General features: G+C 41.7%; 1 protein-coding gene across 8 annotated transcripts in view; it reads right to left on the bottom strand.

Annotated features, from left to right (window-relative positions):
• nrxn2b (neurexin 2b) overlaps positions 1-23,118 on the bottom strand; it is a 488,522-nt gene that overhangs the window by 386,484 nt on the left and 78,920 nt on the right. For 7 of the 8 annotated variants that reach the window (XM_076033939.1, XM_076033942.1, XM_076033936.1 and 4 more), the window contains exon 3: positions 10,386-10,403. The exons of the other annotated variant lie outside the window; for it this stretch is intronic. In XM_076033939.1, the coding sequence (XP_075890054.1) occupies positions 10,386-10,403 (18 nt within the window). The remainder of the gene's footprint in view (positions 1-10,385; positions 10,404-23,118) is intronic. 8 annotated transcript variants of the gene reach the window in all.

The raw sequence follows: 23,118 nt of genomic DNA on the forward strand, positions 1-23,118 counted from the left end.
TCTCTCCTCGGTTTACTTTAAAGCCTATGAGACGGTGCTTCAAATTAATTTCTAAAGACGCGTTTACTATTCTCATCTCACTGATGCAAAAAATGCATCTGCCCGTGCTCCTCTTAACCAGTGTTGCTGGGATTACTCCATAAAAGTAATGCAACTACTCATTACTCCTTAATAAAGTAATCTAATTACTTATTTTACTACCTTGTTTCATTCATTCATTCATTTTCCATACCCGCTTTGTCCCGAGCTCGGGTTCACGGGGGTCTGCTGGAGCCTATCCCAGCTGTCATAGGGCGAAGGCAGGGGACACCCTGGACAAGTCGCCAGTTCATCGCAGGGCCTACCTTGTTTCATAGGTAATCAATTACTAATTCAGAATATTGGCTCTGTCCTCTTAACATGAATGAATGTTTGCTCTCTGAACACAAACTGCACATTTCACAGAACAAACTCATGCACAGCGCTGGTGCCTTTTGCACAGCCCATATTGTTAAAATGAGAGTTTGTCAATCATCCATCCAATCAATTTGTCATTATCACTGACAAACCTAAACTAAATGAATAAAATGTAATAGGGTGTGACCTGGTGTAAAGGTTCAATAGTACCAGTTGTGTAGTGTAGCTAGCTATACATGAGCAGATATCTAGAGGGAAGAAAATAATCTTATAGTATGCATTGCTTCATGTTTCAGTGGTTCAGTGATGAGGAGGTTGAATAAAAAAGAAAAAACAAAAGGAAGCAACATGGCCCAGCAGAGGAGATGCTGCGCTGCACAGCTGAACCTCCTGAGTAAGCAACTGGGAGTGCAGAGTGTAAGTTTAAAAGTTGAATAAGTGTTGATGGAAGACAGGATTGGTGTCATGAATAAACCTTTTTGATGAATCTTGGATTTTGTTGTGACAGCGGCTTTTGTAGCTAAGTGTCAGCAGCAGCAGCTGTGACTAGTCTGTCAAATTTTAATTGTAATAGAGTTCTCTGGAGGGGGAAAAGGGGATTTCTTCTAATTATGCCAATTTGTCATACTCAGTAGTGGGGCAAGAATATCTGGATTTCTTTCTTTTGCTCTCTCTCTCTCTCTCGCTCCCTCTTTTTCACCAAAAAGCTGGGACGGGGATGGTGCGCGCATTGCGCCACTTGGAGACAGAGCGGATTGACTAGTTCTTGGTCTCGTCACATACGCAGCAAAGCATCTTCCACTCGCTCGGTTTCCCTCACACTCTTGTAGTATTTAAATAGAAGTTCTTGTAAAAACTCATCACCTCAGCCGGAATAAAAGAAAAGAAACGGCAGAGCTCTCTCACCAATCTCGACTGGTCTCAGGACACAGACACAGTTCCCCCACCGCAATATTGTACAACCACTTTACATGTCTGACAACTCACAGATGTTTATTTCCTCTTTGGGATATTATTAAGCTTCGGAAGGGATGTAACATTTGCATTTAAAGTTTTATTTTTTTTATATTTTTCCCACAAACTTACTGGCTATGGAGTTCACAATAAGACGGTTAGTGAGGTGTATATAAACACCAATTAAAAGTCCCAGCCCAATATCCCTGAGTAAATGTATGCACTGTGTTCAGGGCAATGGAGGGAATATTACAGACAGTATATTTGAGTTTGTATCAATTTCTTGCCTCCTTCTAGAAGTCAGTCCATCGTGTGAGTTATGCAGGATGGGTCCTACTCCCTGCAGGTGAAAAACCCCAGAGTCAGAGAGCTGCTTGAAACTGTACGGACGTGCAGCAAACATTCATCCTGTGTGAGAGACTGGGTCACAGGGTCAGCTGGTTTACTGCCACGCAATAAAGCAGCTGAGCAGCTCCACGGCAGCCCCTGGTAGACTAACAAGGCTCTTGGCCCTGATGGCTGTGGTGTTTCCCCGATGGGTTCAGATGATGACGTCGACTTACAGATTCTTTAAAATGCTGGGTCCTTTCATTCAAGCTGGGGAAGAAAACAGGGCTATACACTCACCGCCCACTTCCTAACTACTCTCTCCGGAGGTGTTATGTGTCCAGAGATGATATTATGGTACTTTTTCGGTTTCCAATCTACGTTCTCCAACCAGCCTGTCCATTCTGACCTCTGACCTCTGACCTCTACAAGGCTTTTTCCTCTTTTTTTTAATCAACCGTTCTCTTTGTAAACCCTAGAGATGGTTGCCTCTGTCAAAAATCCTCAGTCCAGCCCGTATAGCACCAACAACCATGTAACATTCAAAGTCACTGAAGTTCTGTTCCTTCCCCACTCACTCTGAACTGTGATCAGTCTAACACAGTTTTATTTGTGCGTAAAAGCAACTGAACAGGTGTAGCTAAGAAAGTGGCCAGCAAGTGTACACGAAGCAAAGATTTGCACTGCTGAATGACTGCAAAAATAAAAAAAGGAGACAAAAAAACATGTTGATTGATTGTTGAGCCTGTTTCTAACTAAGCAAGATAACAATGTGGACATTTTTTTTTATATCAAAGTTCTCCTGCCTGATCTCTGCTGAGTAACTCTGAAAGATTACCGCAAGATTGCAATGCATGTCGGGATATTCCAGAGGGGGCAGAACACATAGTCCATCTTTGTGAAGTCAATATTCCACATTGCACTGGCGCATCTATACATCTTAGTTAGAAGTGGATGACATATCAATTCTTTTTTTTTAATGCGAGAAGAAATTTTTATCACCAACAGACAAAAGAAGAAGATGAATTTCTTTGATGGAGGACAGCGAACCATCCAACAGCTTTTTCGCTGTTTCTGCTGAACGTGTCCCAACGTGTCATGATTTAACCTGCGCCCCTTGTGTGAGAGTGTGTATGTTGGTTCATGGCCAGACAGGTTGATGCATGGAACTCATCCCCTGTATTGGTTTAGCTATCGATCAGGGTGGATGTGGGAAGAACAAGGCAGTCGTCGTCTACAGCCACCGTCAACACCACTGAGTAAAGCACAGTGCAGATTGCATTATTATTATGATCATCATTATTATTATTATTAGTAGTAGTAGTAGTAGGAGTAGTAGTAGTAGGAGGAGGAGTCGCAATATATTTATTTATTTTTGAACAAATGAATTAATAAATATCTTAAATAACTTGACAGGAAGCCAAAAAATATATTAAATCAATGATCTGTGATATTGTTTTCCTTGCAGCATAATACTATGTATAAATAAGTCAATAATGGGGTTAAGTTTAGTTTTTTTCCTAAAAACAAAGTTTGCGATGACAATGGAGGGAGTGTAATGGTAACTTGGTGACATTAATCACAGTGATTTCACTTATCTGACACCTTACACTGTTTTTATCTAAATGCTGCACCCAGTGCGAATCATCTGTCTTGTTTGTGGCACAGTTATAATCCTTCCATCAGGGAAACGTATGTGTCTACAGCGCAAGCCTGCCGTGTTCCTTCTCCAAGCGACAGAAATAATCTCTCGTATCCGACTGAACGGGAGGGGGAAAGAAAATGACACAATCAGAATTTTACATTAGCACAAGTCAGATCAGATCGCGGCGGCGGGAAATATGTAATCTGAGACCAGTCTGAAGCCAGAGGAGATAACAAAGTAAAAGTGAAAGTGTTTTTGCAAGGTGTTTAATATGCCACGAGCTCACTGTCTGTCAAAATGATGTATGAACAAGGCGCCTTACTGTTTTAGGCTTCCAGGAACGCACACACACACACACACACACACACACACAAACGCATGCGCACACGCCCACACACACACACCACACATCACACACACGATCATAGTAGTTCTCAGTCCATGTGCATTGATTTGGGTTTCGTTTGTTTTGGTTTTACTGAACAAAAGGCTGCATTCCGACACTGTTGAAATACTCAAAAAATATCAAAAGTTGCTAAATGTGTTCCAGGAAGTGTTGTAAATATTTATATTTCAAACAGGCCTGCAAGGTTTACTGAGGCGTCATCAATATCAACTCAGGATCACCGGAAATTTGGTGTTGCTGCAGCTTTTTATCAGAGGTGAGCTCAAGATGCGTTGACATCCTGCACCGTCCTTGCACACGCAAGTGAGGATCAGCCAGAGCCGTGTGTCTGCAGAGTTTAACCGCGTTGAGATGTGAATTCAACACACTCTTCTGCGCAGGTCATTTAGTTCACATATATTTAGATGATATAAACTAATGTATAGAATACTGGACAGTATCAATAACCCTGTATGAGAAAAGAAAACATATCAACACTGTAACAACACAAAGAGAAATATATAAATACAGTGTAATTACAGAGCACACCGCTTCATAACAAACATGATTAAATGTTATTCAACTTAAATGTTCGAGATAAACTCATTTCCATGAATATATTTGTTTTTTATATAGCTGAAAGCAAACTTTAAAGACTATCTATAAATAATGCAAATTACTTCAACAAATCTTTTTATAAAATGTAATCTCTGTCTCGTCAATGGACCTTACAGAAACAAGAACGTCTGCCCTCTGCTTCTTTTGCCTGCTTCTGCTTTCCACCATAGTGCTGAAACACACAGTTCTGTAAATCAGTTGTCTGTGATGTAAAACAAATCAGGTATCAGGTGCCTGCATTGAGACCACCTCGTTTTTGTATAACCCGATCTGAACATGTGTAAGGTGCAACAAAGCTTTAATACTGGCAGGACGTGGTAAACACCGGGCTAAACATGCTGCTTTGTGGAGGTATGTCAAGGTTTTTTTGGTTTATTTATTTATTTATTTACTTATTCATTTTGGGGAGGGGTGGGTCACTGAACTCTTGGCTGAAACATTCAGGTCTGAAAAAGTGCCGGGTCCTTTGAAACAAATCAAGCAGTCAGAATGTGAATTTTCGTCCCATAGGTTTCAAAGCTGTTGCTCGCAAAGGATCACAAGCGTCAAAAATGAATTGAGGTAACCAAGGATGGAGAAAAAAATATGTAGTTCAATGAATGTATTAAGAGCGGCTGTGCATTTTATGGCGTGTGCTAATATATGCCAGTGGCGGAGCATTATTCAGTAGCGGCTGCTGGCAATAAGCTGTAGTTGTTAAGGAACGCCGCCTCTGAGCTGCAGAGCTGCAGGGCACATAGGCTCCTCTCCGACCTGGCCGACCCTTCCCTGCTCTGATGCTATGAGCACACTACTCTACCTTTTATACCCACTCACACACTAGCTTCTTCTCCAACCTGCGGCGGACCCGAATCAAGCTAACTGAGCTTCAGTGAGACCGCTAGCCTGGCTGCCACGTAATGACGCTCGGCCTCGTGCAGGATGGCCGCATTTTATGTGACTTCCTTACACTTAGAAGAGAGAGAGAGAGAGGGAGAGAGAGAGAGAGAGAGAGAGAGAGAGACAGAGAGAGAGAGAGAGAAAAAGTGAGAGGATTTTCCGTGTGGTTAAGCCAAGATTAAGGACGAATGGCGTGTGTTTCCTCTGTACACAGTCTCCCCTGCCTCCCGGAAGCGTCTTGCCAGTGCATGAGCGTGCCGCTTGAGAACACAAACAAATCCCACACAGCGAGCTCGCCTTTGTGACACGCTTTGTTCTCCATGAACTCCTCATCTCTGCCCCCCCCCCTCTTTAGATTTCTCTCTACCCTCCTTTACACTTCTCTTCATCCTGCTATCCCAAGACACACGTTTTTTTATCACACCTCGGCTTTGTTTTGAAGAACTTGCTTATAAGCACAACCTCTGATACAACATGAACGACTTCATTTCTCCAAAGGCAGCCTCCTCCTCCCCCACACATTAAATCCACACATGCATTTATTCGAATATGGTTAAAAAAAAAAAAAAAAAAGGGAGGTGGATGAGGGAGTTTGCTGTGCTGTGATACAAGACGGAAAAGAATTCAGTCCCCTTTTTCACAAGTGTACAAAATCAAACCTGAGTGTTGGAGGGTCTGCGCAACTTCTCTTTGATTTGAGGATTAGAGCTATGGACTGCTCGTCGCTGTCTCAACAATTACTCTGAGTCTAATGGAAGTAGACGCTGTTAATCTTCACACGCTGGAACCAATGTAGATCTAATGAGACCGGCTATATCCTACTGCGAGCGCGCAAGTCTCGTGGCGCCTTGATGATAATGCTAAACACCAAAAGGAAAAAAATATACACACATCCCTTAATTCCACTATTTAATCCGTTTCAGTTCATGAAGAGACACTGCAGTTGAACTTATATGACTGATGTCATATGACAAAGCGTCTCGCAAACAGCTTTGCAGGTGGCAAAATAAGAAAAGACGGAGTTTGTCCTGAAGTCAGCAGTGTAGGGATGCTGTCAGTGTTCAGCCACAAAAACATTTCCCAAGTCGGGGCCGATTGTCATTCGTGTCAACCGTGTTTATTTTTTCTCCTTTCTATTGCCCACCATGGTCACATATTATATACATACAAGTCTCTGTAAGACTTGTTCTGATGTACTTTTTTCTTTCGGACTCACGTACCCACCCATCCACTTTGCCAACATGACACAGGCATTGTTTTCAATCACCAGAGAGTTTGACTGCTGCCATAATGAGACCAGATGCTGCAATAAAGGCAGTTTCAACCAGAAGTGGAAGACGTTGTCATGTCAAAGGAATGACAAAGAACCGCACGGACGGCTTCTGGCAGTCAGACATGTTTTTCACTTTAATACAAACTGGCTTTTGCCAAGAGTTTGGGACGTTGGAAAACCACTGTGAATCGTGTATTGTGTACATCACTTAGGAACACTTGTTTGGGGTGTTTAAGGGGTGATATAAATAAAATGTACTACTATTAGTATTATTCATCAAATATTCTTTTTGTATCTCTGTCAAATTTCAATGCAGCAGTTTTTCAACAGAGACACGGGTATATTTTCAGACATATCTGTCGGGCCAATTTTTTTTTGCAATGGAGCAGCCTATTCTAGACTATTCGTCCAGGATTACTTCACAAAGAATGAGTGGTGTTTAAACGTGAACATCGTGAATATAATCTGACAAAATTGCAAATGTGGCATGCACATTAATACCAGAGCAAAGAGCGGTTCAGCAGGAGGCATGAGGCCAGTGTGCTCTGTTAATCTGACTCCAAACAAGGGCTTTGAATTATCATTGCATACCCGCGTTGAGACGATTGTTTGGGAATCCATAAATCTGCGTGTGACTCCCCTGTCAGCTGGCCCTCTCTCTGCGTGTACACCACTGTTCTGTTAAAAGACAGTGGAGCGTAAAATGGCACAAATGGTGCCTTAAATGGAGCAAATGGGGAGCTGTTTAATTGTAGTGAGTTAAACTGGATCCCTGTGGTAGGAGATAAGAGCTGGACACGTTAAGTAGCAATTATCTCAGGTAGCTATCTCATTACCACCCTCCTCGTGTATGTAAATGTGGCCACAGGCTCTGTTGTTGGGCTGCGCTGCAATGATTCTGTTGGACTCTTTCCGGGGTTTCACTGTTTGTCACCAAATGGAGGCTGGCTTAAATTCTGAATGTGTGTTCAGAGATTTTTTTTTTTTTACTTCATCATTTATATTATTTCATTTCCACGTTTGTGACTGGACGTGAGGTGAGTTCTAAACATCAGGTTGGTGCAATTAAACAAAACATTGTTTTTTCAGGGATCAAGGTGGAATATACGGAAATGAATGGGGCCTTTTAGAGAAGGGCCTGCGCATGAAGGGCCTGCGAAATACCTAAATAAAAACCCTTTTATCAAAAATAAAAGCAAATCGTGTGACTTGATCGAATGTTAGACATAATAATGCATTTAGTTACATATATTATATATTATTTATTAACATTATTTATTAACCTCTCAACTTTTGGAGAGCTCAGTAAATAATAATTAAAAAAAACATCAAAATGTGCAGCTCAACAGACAGCATGAATCCCTCATTTCCTTTTAAAATTTGTGAACGCGTGGTTCACTGAGCATTGAGGTTGACGTGTGGCGAGAAGCCTCAGCTTCAAGAGGCTTCTGCCGGCTCTGACTGGCCCGAGGTTTGGCATTCAAGCCGGGGAGACGGAGGGTGGAGGGGGTGGGGGGATGGGATGGGAGGGGAAATAGATGCTAATCATCTGAGCTGGGGTTGGGAACAAGGCACGAGGGTGAAAGAGGCGGACGGGCGCATGTACTCAGTCACGTCTGTGTGTCTGCCAGTGCCATTTTTCCTGGAGTTGGAACGAAATCCAAATCCAGCAGTGGCAGAAAAATCTGTCCTTGTGGTCCACTTGCAGGCCTGGGTGTCTGAGAGACATTTCCTCTGACCCCTAGCGGCAAAATACACTTCTGCGAATTGACTGTCCAATAGCAAGACTTATCTAAAGGAAGGTGTGGTGTCCCTTCTTATATACAACTGAAAAACAAAAACAAAACGGCTTTGAACAAAACCTTGGTGCAATCATTCATAATGGAGGGAAGGGTGTTCACACTTAAACAATAAGGCTTGGCAACATTTTGTCTGACTTCATTGGAATGCATAAATAATTCAAATAAGTGGAGACCTTGCAACAACAAACTGGAAGCATCAACAAAATAATGCACAAGCTGCTCTCTGATTGGCACCTTTTGTTTTTCTGGCGGGCGCACGGAGGTGTTGAGAATGTGCACATCCAGTGAAGCAAAAACGGCAGAGTTCTTATGAACTGGCAGGCCGACACGCATTCAGCTCGCGTGGCAAAAACCAGAACAGAATTTTCCCCGTGGTCCTAATGAAGATGAAAGTCATTTTGCACCGGCCTCGCAGATTAAATTTTAATTAGTGGTATTTCTTTAATTATTATTATCTGTTTTTCTCCCCCCCACCCCTTCCTCCCATCTCTTTGGAGAATAGGTGTATTGGGCGGATGATGGATCTGGTGCTGTTGAATGAATACTTGCTCCTACACCCTGGAGCTGTCCCTGACCAAATCGCCACCCCCAGTCGTCTCGTCAGTCTGCGACAGGAGAGACAATATGCCACTTCAGTTTTCAGACGGGATCAGAGCTGGCGGACAGCGTCTTTTTAGCCGCGCACTATAGTTAGCTTGACACGCACAACTATTATGTTTAAGAATCAGACGGCCTGCTTGAAATGTCACGACGCATTTTCAAACAGAAGCGAATGGTAACAACAACAAAAAAAAAAAACTTTTTCCATTGAGACTGAAAGGACAGCCGGACATTTTTTTATGGTCTTCATTACCCGCAACACAGCCTTCAATGGCACAAATCGCTGCTCGCAATGCAAAGCAGGTAGCGTGGCAGGACAAAAGCTAATTATTGGGAGGCAAGCGATAACACTGACATCACAAAAGCACAAGTTTGGCACAGCAAAGTGCTGCCAGTGGGACTTTTTAAAGACCCCACTCATCTGGTTTTCCGTAGTGTTTGCATGAGGTGTTGATACGCCCCATTAGCCCGTCCGTCTCAGCTCCCGTCTCCCATTGCACGTCGTCTCCCAACCCCCGCCCATTTCAAATGATGAGCTGATGGGAAGCCGACACACTTGTCACTTGTCAGCACATTTACAGATAAAGACGACGTCCGCGTGTTGAAAATTACATCTATGGTCCACAGCACTTGAAGCGGAGCACCAAGCAACATATAGGAGATATAGGGGAGTGGAATTAATCTACGCTTTGCATTTTCTTTTTCATTAGCTTGCATGAATAAAACAAAACAAAACAAAAAAAAGGCTTTGAGTGGCGATTGCTTTGTGTAGATATAATAATAACAGTGAGGAAGTGCATTGTCAAAAATAAATAAATAACAAAATACAAGCAAATGATCTGTTCAAACAGGCAGATTATAAGGTGATGGTGCGACCATTCAGACCTACTGGTGGCAGAGGGCCAGAAAATGGTATAAATAAACTTCAATACAGCATCATAAACACAGCAGCACCGGAATCATTAAATCTAAAGTGCTTCATCTAAATCACTGTGTGTAATCCACAACATTAGTCATACCCACACTTCAAAAGGTTCACAAAGGAAGTAATCATTAAACTCCAGATCCTTAAAGCAGAATTGCACTGTGATTCATTGCTATGCAAAAAAAGAAGGAAGAAAAACACAAATGTTTATCAAAAGTTAATCAATTGCAAAAAAAACAACAAAAAAACCCACACATCTATTACCACTGCGTGATACACTCGACTTGACTTGAACATAGAAACCCATAGTTAAGTCTCTTTCTTTGCCCATTTGTCATGTGAACGTACAGCTCGCCCAAAAAGCCAACTTCCTGTCAAGCACGTGATCAACCGGGAAAGTCGAGAACAACAAGAGCGGATGAGTGATGGTGGCGATAGCAACACTTTGCAGCTCTTCAAAAGTAAAGTTCCACCCCACTCCCCACTAAACTGTCAGTTGTTGCCGTCGTCGTGGCAGCAGGGTGACTGCATGAAACAGATTATGCGTGAGAGGCGGGAGGTACAAAAAGCGGATTACTCACCGAGTTGAGAGGAGTCACCTACAGGCCAAGAAGAGGAGAGACAAAGAGAGAAATTGGATCAGTTCAGTGAGCAAAGATAAATGTCACTGAAGTACATGTGCCTATCAAATATAGGCAAAGATCACGCCACAATATAAAAGGTGCACTTGGAGAGTGAAGAAAAGAAAAATCTGACAGCAATTAGCATTACACGGTGTGTCTTCCGGAGTGCTACCTCTCACGAAGAGCTCGGTGCTGAGCCACTTATTGAAATGAGGGAGGCTGCTCACAGCTAACAGGGACGCTTTCAAGGGAAATTCTCAGGCAACAGACTGAGAAATTTCCTCTGCAGCCCTTTCTTTCTTTGCAGATCAAAATGTGCATCAGTGTGTTTCAGAAGAACCTGAATCCATCGTCCTAAACATCTGATACATCGGTTTAAGTTTTTGTACCATCTTTGGTACGCAGTGCAATGGAAATGACACAGATATCCAACTCTAACCCTTCTCCTGCACTTTGGGTCATGGGGAGGCTTGATCAGGGCACAACCATGACATGAACAGCAATTTATTGCGGGGCCGACACAGAGAGACAAACAAAACAGCAGACAATTTAGAATTGCCAATTAGTCGAATGTTGGTGTCTTTGGACGAAGCACCAAAGGACCTGGCGAGAACCCACACAGACACAGGGCAAACTTCAAACAGAAAGGTTCTCAGTGGGAATCCAAAGTAAGACCTTCTTGGTGTGAGGTGGCAGCGCTACTCACTGCAGCGCTGTGTCGCAGCACAGTCGACCAGGCAGAGGAAAACCATGTAAATCTAACCATCTGCTCAATAAAAGGACAGGCGGAAGCAGATTCATACCACCGCTTTTGGATCCTCTCCCAAGCCCAATATATGATAAAAAATACATGTTTTAATTAAGATGAATAATTTTCATCTCACACATTGATCCATGCCACTAGGTCAGATTTCTTATTAATTGTGGTGAGGCTGCTGCTGCTGCTCCACCAGTTGGCAGGTGTTAACTAATGCAGCCAGCATATAGTGGGTTTTAAAAATCAATTCAACGTGGCTGTAAATGCAATTAAGTTTTTTTTTTTTCTCTCTCTTAAAGGAAAGCTAAGCAAATGGTCGCTTTTGCATGCGCTGCAAAAATCAAAGTTGAGTGTTCTTGTTAGCGACTTGTTGAACTAAAGACAAGAGCATAATTTAAAGGCACTCAGATTCTGCTGTTTTATCGGAAAAATACTGAGCTGCCGAACGTACAAAGAAAAAGAAAAAAAAGCCCACTTTTTTTTGCAAAAGATCTCCCCTTCTCTGTCGGCTGTAAACAAGGTGTCACCGTAAGAAGGAAGATGACTACCATTTATCTGAGGTGAAAATAAGCCCATCAACACTGCAGCAGGAGTGAACATCCTGGCCAGAGCAGTCAGAGCCAGGGGCAGGGTGCCCTGCCAGACTGGCCTCGCTCTTAATCCTCAGGCCAGGCACAAGAACTCAGCAGCAGATGAAGGAAGTAGTGGAGAAGGTAACCAGAGGATTGGATGCAATCGATAGGCCTCAGTTTAAAGGCTTTTACACATTCAATGCTGGCTGGGGAGTATTTTCACACAAAATGCACATATCAAGCTGCAGTTAAAAGATCTGTGTATAGTTTTTGAATCAATGTGTGTTTTTGAGAACTGCTATACATATCGACAAATCACCACCATGCGGACGACAACAACACACAAAACTACTGCATCCACGAGAACATCGGATGACCTGCGTCCTACGAAGCCAAGCGTTGTTTCGCAAACTTTTGAAAATAGCTATGTCAGACGAACAACAACAATGTGCATGTTCAATTATAGCTAATCATCTGGGCTTGTGATGTCGTATCTGGCAAGCTAGCGCCATTTATTCCTCTAAGTTGTCACATGTTAGCGTTCCTGAGTGCCCCAAACTGCACCAGCAGATTCTAAAACGGACTCAGAAACCAAGCAGTCTCACCCGCGTCCCACTGTTTCCCCTCGAGTGAGGAGTTTTGATCTGAACATTTCACATTTGAGCATTCTGCATTTTTGTGTGACCTATATGTCACATCTGGTAGGCAAAGCCAGAGTTCACAGTCAAGGTCTGAGGACTCATTCTCAGTTTCAATATCTGAGTTTTTTTTTTTTTTTTTTAAATATTGTGTACGGTCCAATTAAATCTACTTTAAAAATTAGTTAACCAACTGTTTTTAGACACAGAGAAAATATCTTTGTTTTAACCACATAGTGTAAAATCCAGCGTAAAAAAAGGTATTTGCTTTGTTCACGTCCCTGGACAAATGTGTCCCATGCTTCTCTGTTTTGACTATAAGCAACACTCAAGAGGAAAGCTAGGAAGTATGTCAGCAGGAAGTGTTGACAGGCAAAACTGGCAAATAAAAATTTTGATTGGTTAAAAAAAAAATATTTGTACAACTTTCAATACCATGGGATATACTGCCACAGCAAGACACACCAACAATTATAGCCGTCATGAGGTATTTTTGCTGTTGGACGCAAAGCAGTGGAGTCCTTGTTTAATTAATGATTCTGGATCACTGCAAGGACCCCGAGGCACAGCCCAACAGGCTGCTAGCAACAGTTTCTGTGTCTTACACTATGGTTCTTATTCTCCTATATTATTAAATTCATTTCATACTACTTTTAATTATGTTTTTTTATGTGGTATTTCATACACATGTTTGGCTCTATTGCTCCCTGGTCATCATGCATTTAGTGTGAACATATGGAACCTGATGAGTCCCACCTGTGTGATACAAATTTGAACTGCCTTTTGTCTGAAAATGTGCTATACAAATAATCTTGCCATGCCATGTCTAATGAGACCAAATCTACGGACCGAATGGAGCTGTGTTGGTTTTTGTAAACTCCACTTGAAAACATAGTAATACATTTTTTAATAATTTTCTGCCAGGGAACATGGATGTAATGCCTTGACACCACAAAAGAACACTTGATGCCACCAAAGATAAAAGAAAAATGCCCTGAAGGCTGCAGATTTAATGAAGCTCTTCAGCAGTGTCATAGTGTGTGAATACCTACTGGTGAGTGGGAAGATGTTACCCAAATACCATGCATAACAATGATCCAAAACTCATGCTAGGCTGACTTTTAAATCGGTACGTTTGCAGCAGGAATAACAACCCTCCTTGAACAAGTGAGGAGATAAATGAAAATAAATTCCTAAGCGTTTGCTCCTATTCTGCTTCGTTATCTCTTCTTCTGCCGTCACTCTTCAGCAGTCCCTGACAATTGCTTGTACCATGCTCTTTGGGGCTTTTCCCAGGTCTGGCCCACACCACACTCAACAATTGTCTGATAAGAAAATGTCCTTTTTTATAAAGAATAAATGCTAAAAAGAAAATGCACGACATGTCCTACAGCCCACCCGAGTTGCTTTTAATGAAACACTGTGCAATGAAAAAAAAACTCAAGTTCTGCCAAAGATACGTGTTTGTATGTGGACTTTGAGAGCATTTACGTTGCATAGGAGCAATTACAATCTGTTAATGAGAAGATGAGTTTGACATGTAAACTCAGCAGAAACACATGCTTTTGAAAGACTGAAATGGATTTATAGTGAGAATCAGTTGCCTCCACATTTCACATGTTTACTTATAAGTAGTCACCAATCACATCTTGCTCATGGTCTAACTTCATATTGTCTTTTTCTACTTGTTGTTAGTCTGAACCCACCCCTTTGGACAAAGGTGGTAGTAATGTGTAATGTTAAAATGGTCAATTTGGGGCATTATCTCTCATATAACGAAGGTGTTACAACGCGACAGTCGATAACCTCAGCAAGCTGTCAGAGTAGAAGCTGACACTGATGAGATTTTTGATTTGCAGTTGTCTTATTTAATAAGTCTAAGTTAACCAATGGATGTCCAGTGATGGTAATTTATGTTATGTCAACTGACATTACATAATTCATGTGATTATCTAATTTTAGAATAAAAAGTGACTGTTTTGCTCTATTTCTGTACAAAAAACCCCCACATAAATAAATAAATTATTCTTGTATATTCTGCTCGAAAGCAAAAATGAAATTAGATTAAATTAACAATCAAGTAAAATGTATGTGGTTAAGCACATTTTTACCGAGTTGTTCTTATATTGAAATCATAAAAAAAAACTTTTTTTTTTTTTTTGCTGTTGACTATTTAAGTAAATTGAGTGATAACAAAAGTAACAAAGTGAGTGGTTTTACTAACCTAAGGTCATTTCATTAAGTTGTTTGTTTAACTATGTTCGTAATATAACTGTTTTGTCTTCACAAGCATGCATATATTTCCTCCCAATCGATGACTTTCACCATCTCCGCTAAATATCTTAACTGGCGTGGTGGAAAAATTGATTATATGCCCTTCTACATCCATTCCATACTTTATCTTTCAATGCATATGCTGCATCTTTAAGAGGCAGGAAAAAGCTGTGTTGCCAGGTAACAGTGGCACAGGAACTGTTACTTGACAGTGATTTTAAAACAAAAAAAACAAAAAAACTCCTGGTCTGGTACACAGCCAGCGTGTATGGACGTCCCTCCCTGGAGAAAATAGGACTCATGGTTGGAATGATCACCATCAATGTGTTCTTTGATTGCTGGGGTGAACCAGAAATTATGGAGTGAAGGAAAAAAAAAACATATTCTGGTCAAAATTGTGAATATCTGTCGTTAATGCCTCATGTGGAGAAAATGGGCAGGGGTGTTTTCTATAATCAAAGTCAATTCACACAATTTCCCAATGCTATGTCTGCTGTTGTGGTAGATTGTTGTTATTTTAAACGACTTATCACGCAACACTTCCTGTGCAGCCAGGTGACCTTGAAGGTGCCCGGCTGTGATATGACGTCGTGCCTCTAAGTTGATGTGTAACGGCTTGAGAGCGACATTTGAGCACACACACACACAGCTCCTCTTCCCCTGTTTGCACATCTCTTTTTAGGACCCTAGTCCCTGCTCTAATCCTCTGGACTGGATGCTGAGGCTGCAGCCTGGTAATTCACCAAATCCCCTTCTGCTCCCCTCAGTCTATACCTCTTCCGTGGTTCAAGTGCTCCTTCACAACGCAAACGCTTGGGTACAGTCACACATTGATATATATGAAATACTAAATCAGAAAACTGAACGTGGCATAATTAACTGGGAATGCCATTGTCTTTACTCGCAGATTAAAGCTTCTGAGTTTTTTTTATCTTGTGAAATGTCAGTCGGTATAGCCAAGTTCTGCTTGCCCCGCCTCCCTTTTTCCCCCCTGTAATGAGCCTCTCTTTATGTCTCAAAGCTGTCAGTGCAGATGAAAAAACAACCACATTTGATCACTGATGTCATTAAACAAGCGTTTTTGCCCCTCTCCCCCGCTGAAGAAAAGCTGAAGCACTCCCCATTTTGACGTTAAAAAGCTCCCACAAGAACAATGTGTAATTTCAATCTGCCATTAAGGCTGTTGAAGCACGTCTGTCAAGAGCAAAATGTGGAGGCTAAACACTAGATACAACTTGAATTGTTTTTCCTTGAGGGAGAATGGAGATGATATCCAAGAGCTACTAAAAAAACAAAAGCAAAAAGCAAAACCCCGATGTGATTCTGATTGTTGCTGTCTGCACATTTAAGGCATGATCGAATATTATAGACTGAGAGTGACAGTAAAAAAATGACACGATAAATAGTCTTTTTTCACACTGACGGAAACAACTACGTTATAATTCATGGGGAATTATTGTCATTCAGCATATGTGCCAGTACATGAACAAATAAGACTCACTGTCAAGAGTTTTTATAGTCATGACTGATGTTTTCATTTTCATTGTTCTTCACCCAATATAAGGACCCATATTAGGCAAAATTATCTTTGACAATAAAATAGTACCAATTATATGCTTCTAATTGATGTTGCTTGCCACAGTTTTCAGAAACACACTGGTGGAGATCAGCCGTTCCTGGTGTAAATAAAGTACAATGCCATGCAGGCAGACATAGGTTGTTGCAGGAAGAATAGTTTAAAAAGAAATAAAGGCTGTAACAGTGGGGGACATAATGTTAATTGCTCTTACTGCTCAGGGATCTTAAACAGCAGCAACAGCACGTCAGTTTGCCTCGCTGTTTTCCAGGAGGGTGAAAAAGATGTTGGAGCGATTTGCTGTGAAGGTCCACTCTGTTTCTCCGTGATTAAAGTGCATGTTCAGTTAGATGTGACTGGATTAACGCATTAATGCCACAAGAGTTAATGGCTTGTGTGAGTAACTCTTGCCTGATTAAATGATTCACTTGATATTAATATAAGTTGATTAATTAACCAATTAATTGGATGGGTCAGAGTGTTTCTGTAAGGCTGACTAACCAATGATGCTCATGCTGGTTTGCTTCGGAGGGAGGCCGATGGGAAATTCATTGACTAAAAACTAGGGCTGTCGAAGTTAACGTTAACGCCCACTCCTTTTAACGGCACTATTTCTTTTTTAACGCGTGATTAATTACCCGGGAGTCTGGGGTTCGAAGCCCGCCTGGGCCCTCTCCACCTTGCCACATATGTAATCGTTTTGGAATGTACCAATGATAATATAAATAGAATATTTCCACAAAGAAATTATTATTGTCCCCTCCAATTTTTCCTAGAGTAAAAGAAACACAATAAATATCTTGTTAAGTTACATATACAGCAGGGTAAAAAATTTGCAATTAATTTGCGATTAATTGTGAGTTAACCCAGAACACTATGCGATTAATCACGATTAAAAATCGACTGACACCCCTAAAACAAACAATAAATGCATTTAACGTGTTTTTTGTGTGTGCAGGTAGTCTCCCAACACAATCATGAATAAAGGCAATGGAACAAGGAGACAACATGACCAGACAAATTGTTGATTCAAAACAGACAAATGTTTTGAAAACGCACCACGGTGGTTATGCAAAAGAATGGGTTACGCTTTCCCCCTGCCACTTATTCACTGAACGGCGGTGAGACTGTTTCTAGACTGACTTTCATTTTCAAAGCAATCTTTCTCTTTATCATTTTAGATTAAAAAAAAAGAGCTCTGCACACATTTAAATTTGAACAAGTGGCAAAGCTCAATCAATTTTTTTTTTTATCAATCAACTTTTCTTTGTACAGCGCTAAATCACATAGACATCTCAAAGCGCTTTTTACAATCTCAATCTTCGTGTTGTTCTCAGCACCGTCCTTGAAAACACTTCATTGTTGTTCCTGCTCTCGCTCTGTTTTTATGACAGGATTTGCAGAGAGTTTTCTGCTTCCTTGTGCATGTTTACAGAACATTTGTCCACTCGCGCTTGGTTGGGATGCCACTGTTTTGCAGCATGGGCTGGGCTTTCTCTGACAGTGCATTAACAGGGGGACCGGAAATCAAACAGAAGGCAGTGTGGCAGGATGCAGTTAAATAAATAAATCTTTAAAAAAAAAAAAAAGTAAAGTAAAGTAAAGCAGAAGCTCAATGTGGACAACCATTGCAAAACAAAAAAAAAAAAAAGGAGTACATGAAAGAAAAAGCACACAGCCTCTGCACTGTTTCTGCTCCAAATTTCCTTAGGGGGGCATTGTTGTAAAAAATCTTGCAAAGAGGCACCTTAAGAAAAGTGCAGTTGAAACAATCCCTGCTTCACACGTAATCAGGCTTGTTTCATGTGTCAGTAGTCAGCTTTCACTAAAAAGAGACTGGCTTTGTTTTATTCGGAGGGATCTCTTCAGAAAGTCAGGCTGGAATGCCTGTTTTCTTTGCAGTTTAGAGCGGCAAAGAAGAAAAGTTGCTATCCACAGCTATTCACAGTGCACACACTACGGAAGAGGATTAATGCCATTGGAAGAGAAAAAAAAAGAATTTAGATATAATTTTTTTTTCAAGTTTCCAATTTGAGAATGAAGTTGAAATTTCGATATTAAATTCGATATTTTGAGAATAAAGTTGACATAAAAAAAGACAAAATTCCATGAATAAAATCCACATTTTACAATTAATGTCAACATGAAGTAAGTCAAAATAAAGACAAAAGGCTAGTTGAGTAACTGGTGTCCCACTGTTTCCTTTGAGTCCAGTTTTCTCTTTCTCACTATCACTATACAGCAGTATACAGTGCACTCTGATGTTTTGGACAAAGTGAGTCCTTGTTTTTCATCTACTTGTATCATCTGTCTTATTTTTCTCCTGCCAGGTAAGACGATAACTCGGTGACTTAGTTATGCGCTTGATGAGAGACACAGATGTATTTGGAACAATTCTTCTGCTTCCCACAACATCTTGCAAAATCACATAGAATGAAATGGGGATGAGAGATCTGAGCTTATTCCTCATGCCTCATTGCCTGGCATCTATGCTACAATGAACACAACCCCCCCACTGCACCGTGAATCAAGTACAATAGGCGAGGGGCAGAATGAAGGTAAAGAACTTTGTTTCAATTATGCTTGTAAGAGCCGCAGCAACTTCTCTTTTAGAAATAGTAGAAATAATAAAGAACACATGTATTGAAAAAAGTTGCATTTCTCCATCGGCTGTGTGATGTGAAAATGCACCACCATCAGATAAGATTACTTTTTGGTGCTTGTTTGTTTTAAATGAAACCGGTGATTTTTTTCTTTTTCTTTAACTTGCTTGAGAAGGAGGCTTTGCCGTCTGACTGATTCAACAGCTCACCTTCATGCAACGAGGGCAAAACACTCGGAATGAAAGCACTTCAGACAGCAGGCGGTGGCTTTTCATCTCAACAAACGGAGATCATCCTGCCGCACAAAGCCTCAGTGATACGTTTAAGCGTTTCACGACACAAATCATCTGCCTAATTACGCCCAGTTGAGGATAAACATAGCTGGCATTCATTAGGGACGCCGAGAAAGTCATGAGGAGGACAAGTTCTTCTTTGTGGATGTTTTCCAAACTGAATTTAGATATGAATAGAAACAAATAAAAAGAAGGAATGCAACATGCTGAGCTGTTTCACTCCAGACTCAAAGTGGTTTGCTTTCGCTCTCGGAGATTCAGAGGACATTTGTGTAACATACTTTGCGTTATGCATGTTCAGTAAAAATGAATATATATATATGAATTTCAACATTTATGCAAACATTTTAAGTACGTCTTTCCATGTACTACAGCACCAATTACTTTATTTGATCTGCAGATGCTTATAGGCTGCAAGTTGATGTTGATTTCTTTTTTATTTTATTAAGGGCATAATTAATATAGAAGAAATACAGCAGTGACTCCCTTAGCAGATGTGTTGGATTTCCTCGGTATGCACGCTTTGCCAACTAATCTTAAATGAATGGCTGCCTCCTGTGTTTGAATTATTAGATTCAAATGCTAATTTATCATAAAGATGAATTGAATTTAAGTGTCAATTGATTCTGCCCTCAATGCTGCCGGCCAGCAGTTCACAAACCCAAGGTCAGTTATGGACATTCATTTGTCGTTAAAGGTACATGTAGTGCCCTGTGAGTCATCGACACGATAACTCCAACCTCTAGTAAATCCAATTACTTAAATCACATTCATGGGGGAGATTAGAGGAGATGTGCGGGGCGCAAAGGAAGCAGGGGTGTTACAATCGAACAGTTAAGATCAGAGCCAAAGTCACTATGTTTGCATGTAGCTTGACCAAAGCAAATTATTGGCTTAGTTTGACTATAATCTGACTTCTAAAGGGAGTTCTGACAAATTTGGATTGTCCATTGCTCAACTAGCACATGCTTGAAGAATCAAGTGATTTATGCATGTATACTTAGGGTCTCATGGACAAAGATCCCACACAAGGGGAGCCAAATTGCGAGTGCACGCTTCTCTGTTGTGTGTATTGTTGGTTTACATGTTGCTAGTGATCTGCTAAGATTGCGTTTTTTTTTATGAAGTCTTAAATTGAGCCACTTACACACTTTAAATGAACTCCTGTCTTCTATCATTAAAACTGTTGGCTGTTGATGGCTGATTGATCTTTATGCTCACACACAACTGTTTTATTGTAATGTTTTGTGTTAGAGATACAAAAATATGTGAAACACACATAAAGACGAATAAAAGCTATGACAAATGGGGTGTGGTGTGGGATGGGGTGGTGGGGGGGTTGAGAGGGCCATGTTTGGGGCTGCTGGTTTCACTCAGTCGGCCTCTGCGCCTCTGTTCTGCTTTAAATCCCCACATATCTTAAAAATGTTCTACCAAATCCCCTTATTCAATTATAGGAGCCTCTAATACATGTGTCAACATGTTTCATTAGTCCGCCGTCTTCTCCCACCAAAGAGATTAACTCGCCTCCTTTTTTATTTATTGAATGCGCAAACATCATCTTCCCCAGGACGGGGAAAAAGAGAAAAAGCGTGTGATTATTTTTTGTTCATTACATTCCATTCTAGCCAGCCAGCCATAGCTTCTTTTTCTCCCCTCCTGAAAAGACTATTTAATATGCGGCCTGAAATTTACTTATTCAGCTTTCAATTTCGCTGCAGTCTACATTTGAATTTCTTCGAGGACATGAGAGGAGGGAGGGTGGTGCACGAGCGCGGTTTGGACCGGGCTCTCTAAACCTCGTTGCCGGAGATGCTTTCATCACGGAGTGCGCATTCATGAGCGTTATGCCACCGAACAATGTTAAGACTGTAGAAAGAAGACACGAAGCCAGGCCGTTTCATCTCAATAAGTGCGCACAAGTGTATGTGTGTCATAGGAAGAGATGATTAATTCTCAGAGTGTGCCGGTCCCTTTGATGCTACCCAATCGTTGAGTTTCTGGTCCCTCAAGGGTTTTTTCTTTTTCTTTTTCTTTTTTTTTTTGTTACAGTGCCGTCTGTAATGTTGAACTGTGTGGGAGAATGTAGAGGCGATATGTAGGTAGACACTAGATTAGACATCGCACTACAAGCGTGCTCCGCAGATGTCTCAGCGCGACACCACAACTGCGGAGAGACCGAGCGGCGGAAAGGGCTCGCTGGTCATTATCATTCTACTCATGTTACTCTCATCGCCTGATGGGCATCATCTCTCCTTCCCCCCCTCGCCATCTCCATTTCCGCCTATCCCTGTCTTCATCAGTTCCCTCTCAGCGACTGATTTTTGATTACTTATTTATTTATTTATTTTTGCTGGGGGAGCAGACAAGATTGGGGAAGAGGGAGAACGATAAAGACGAAGCAAACGGTGACAAGACTAAGTTAGAAGCGGAAACGGACAGGAAGATCTGAGCGAGAACAGAGATAAGCTCCGTCTCTCTCACATTTGGAAGTCTTTGTAATTACCGTTGTGTGCTTGTAAGAGCGTTTTTGGTCAGTTGCTGTCCTTAGAAAATTGTGTGATTCTTTTCATATATATACTGTGTGTATATATATGTATATATATACTGTGTGTGTGTGTATATATATATATATATATATATATATATATATATATATATATATATATATATATATATATATATATATATATATATACATATATACATGTATATATATATATATATATATATATATATATATATATATATATATATATATATATATGTACATTGTAACGGTTGGGTGAATTCTTCTTATGTCTATGTTCTATTCTCAGCTATCTGTTATAAGTCGTCTGGTAACCATTGCTCTGTGAATGCAGCACTCGGTGATTGGTTAGGGGGGATGTCGGCGGGAGCTGGTGCGGAAGTGAGTTTGAGACAGACAGTGAGTGAGGGAGAGAAGCGGGTTTTTTTCTTTTTCTTTTGCTTTGGCATTGGCTTCGGCCCACAGTAGCCTGTGTTCCAGTCTTCAAAATAAAGCCAGGAAACTGACTATGGTCTCCGAGCCTGTGTCGCGAGGGGAGGCTACATTTGGTGTCAGAAGTTAACTATGCCTTCCTCGCTGCTGGGTGAACGCAAGCCGGGCGGCATTTGTGTGTTGTGAGAACGATGCTGCCGTGGGGCTACTCTGAAGTCAAGCGGGAGGAGGACCACGGTCGGAGCTGTTATAACTCCGCTGCCACCGCCGGAGTTGGTAGCACGGCGGAACACAAAGCGCGAGTGAGAGCGATGACCGCGAAGATGGCGGCCAAGGCTGGATTCCGCCGCTCCAGCCGCTCCGAGGATGACGGAGGCGCCCGCGTGAGAACAACGCCGACCGTAACCGCGGACGCCATTCTGCCCCCGGTGAAAACTCTGAGGTATGACGGAAAGGCTGACTGGGAAGCTTTCCATGCTCAGTTTGAGCTGCTGGCCCGGGCGGGTAGATGGTCTAACGAGGTGAAGGTGCTTCAACTGGCTATGTGCCTCACTGGGGATGCGTTATCAAGCTTGCTGCTGTTGAGCCCAGAATAATGTAGCGACTATGACACGCTGGTTGGGACGCTGCAGAGAAGATTTGGGTCTTGCACGGCTGCTAGTTTGCTGCTCTCTGAGCTGTGCAGCTGGCAGTGGCGTCCTTGAGAGCCGCTGAGAGAGCTGGCCAACGACATTGAAGGTCTGGTTCACTGCACTTATGCGGACCTGCGGACCCAGACCTTGCTGCTAGCACACCCCAAGTCTATCCTGCAGACGTTGGAACTGACGACTGAGAGGGAGATTTGTGTGCCGTGGCCCTAAGGACCGTTCCAGGAAACACCCTGAGGTGGTGGCTGCGCGTGGAATTGAGCTAAATACAGCTACACCTGGCTGGGCGGATGAGCTCACCGAGCTGGTGCGAGCTGCCACTCTGGAGGAGGACCGTAGCCCCAGGCAAACCCAAAGAACATGCTGGGG

The sequence above is a fragment of the Nelusetta ayraudi genome, unplaced genomic scaffold (assembly GCF_046127955.1).
Source record: "Nelusetta ayraudi isolate G7.1 ecotype Tasmania unplaced genomic scaffold, CSIRO-AGI_Nayr_v1 ptg000042l, whole genome shotgun sequence".
NCBI classification, from domain to species: Eukaryota; Metazoa; Chordata; class Actinopteri; order Tetraodontiformes; family Monacanthidae; genus Nelusetta; species Nelusetta ayraudi.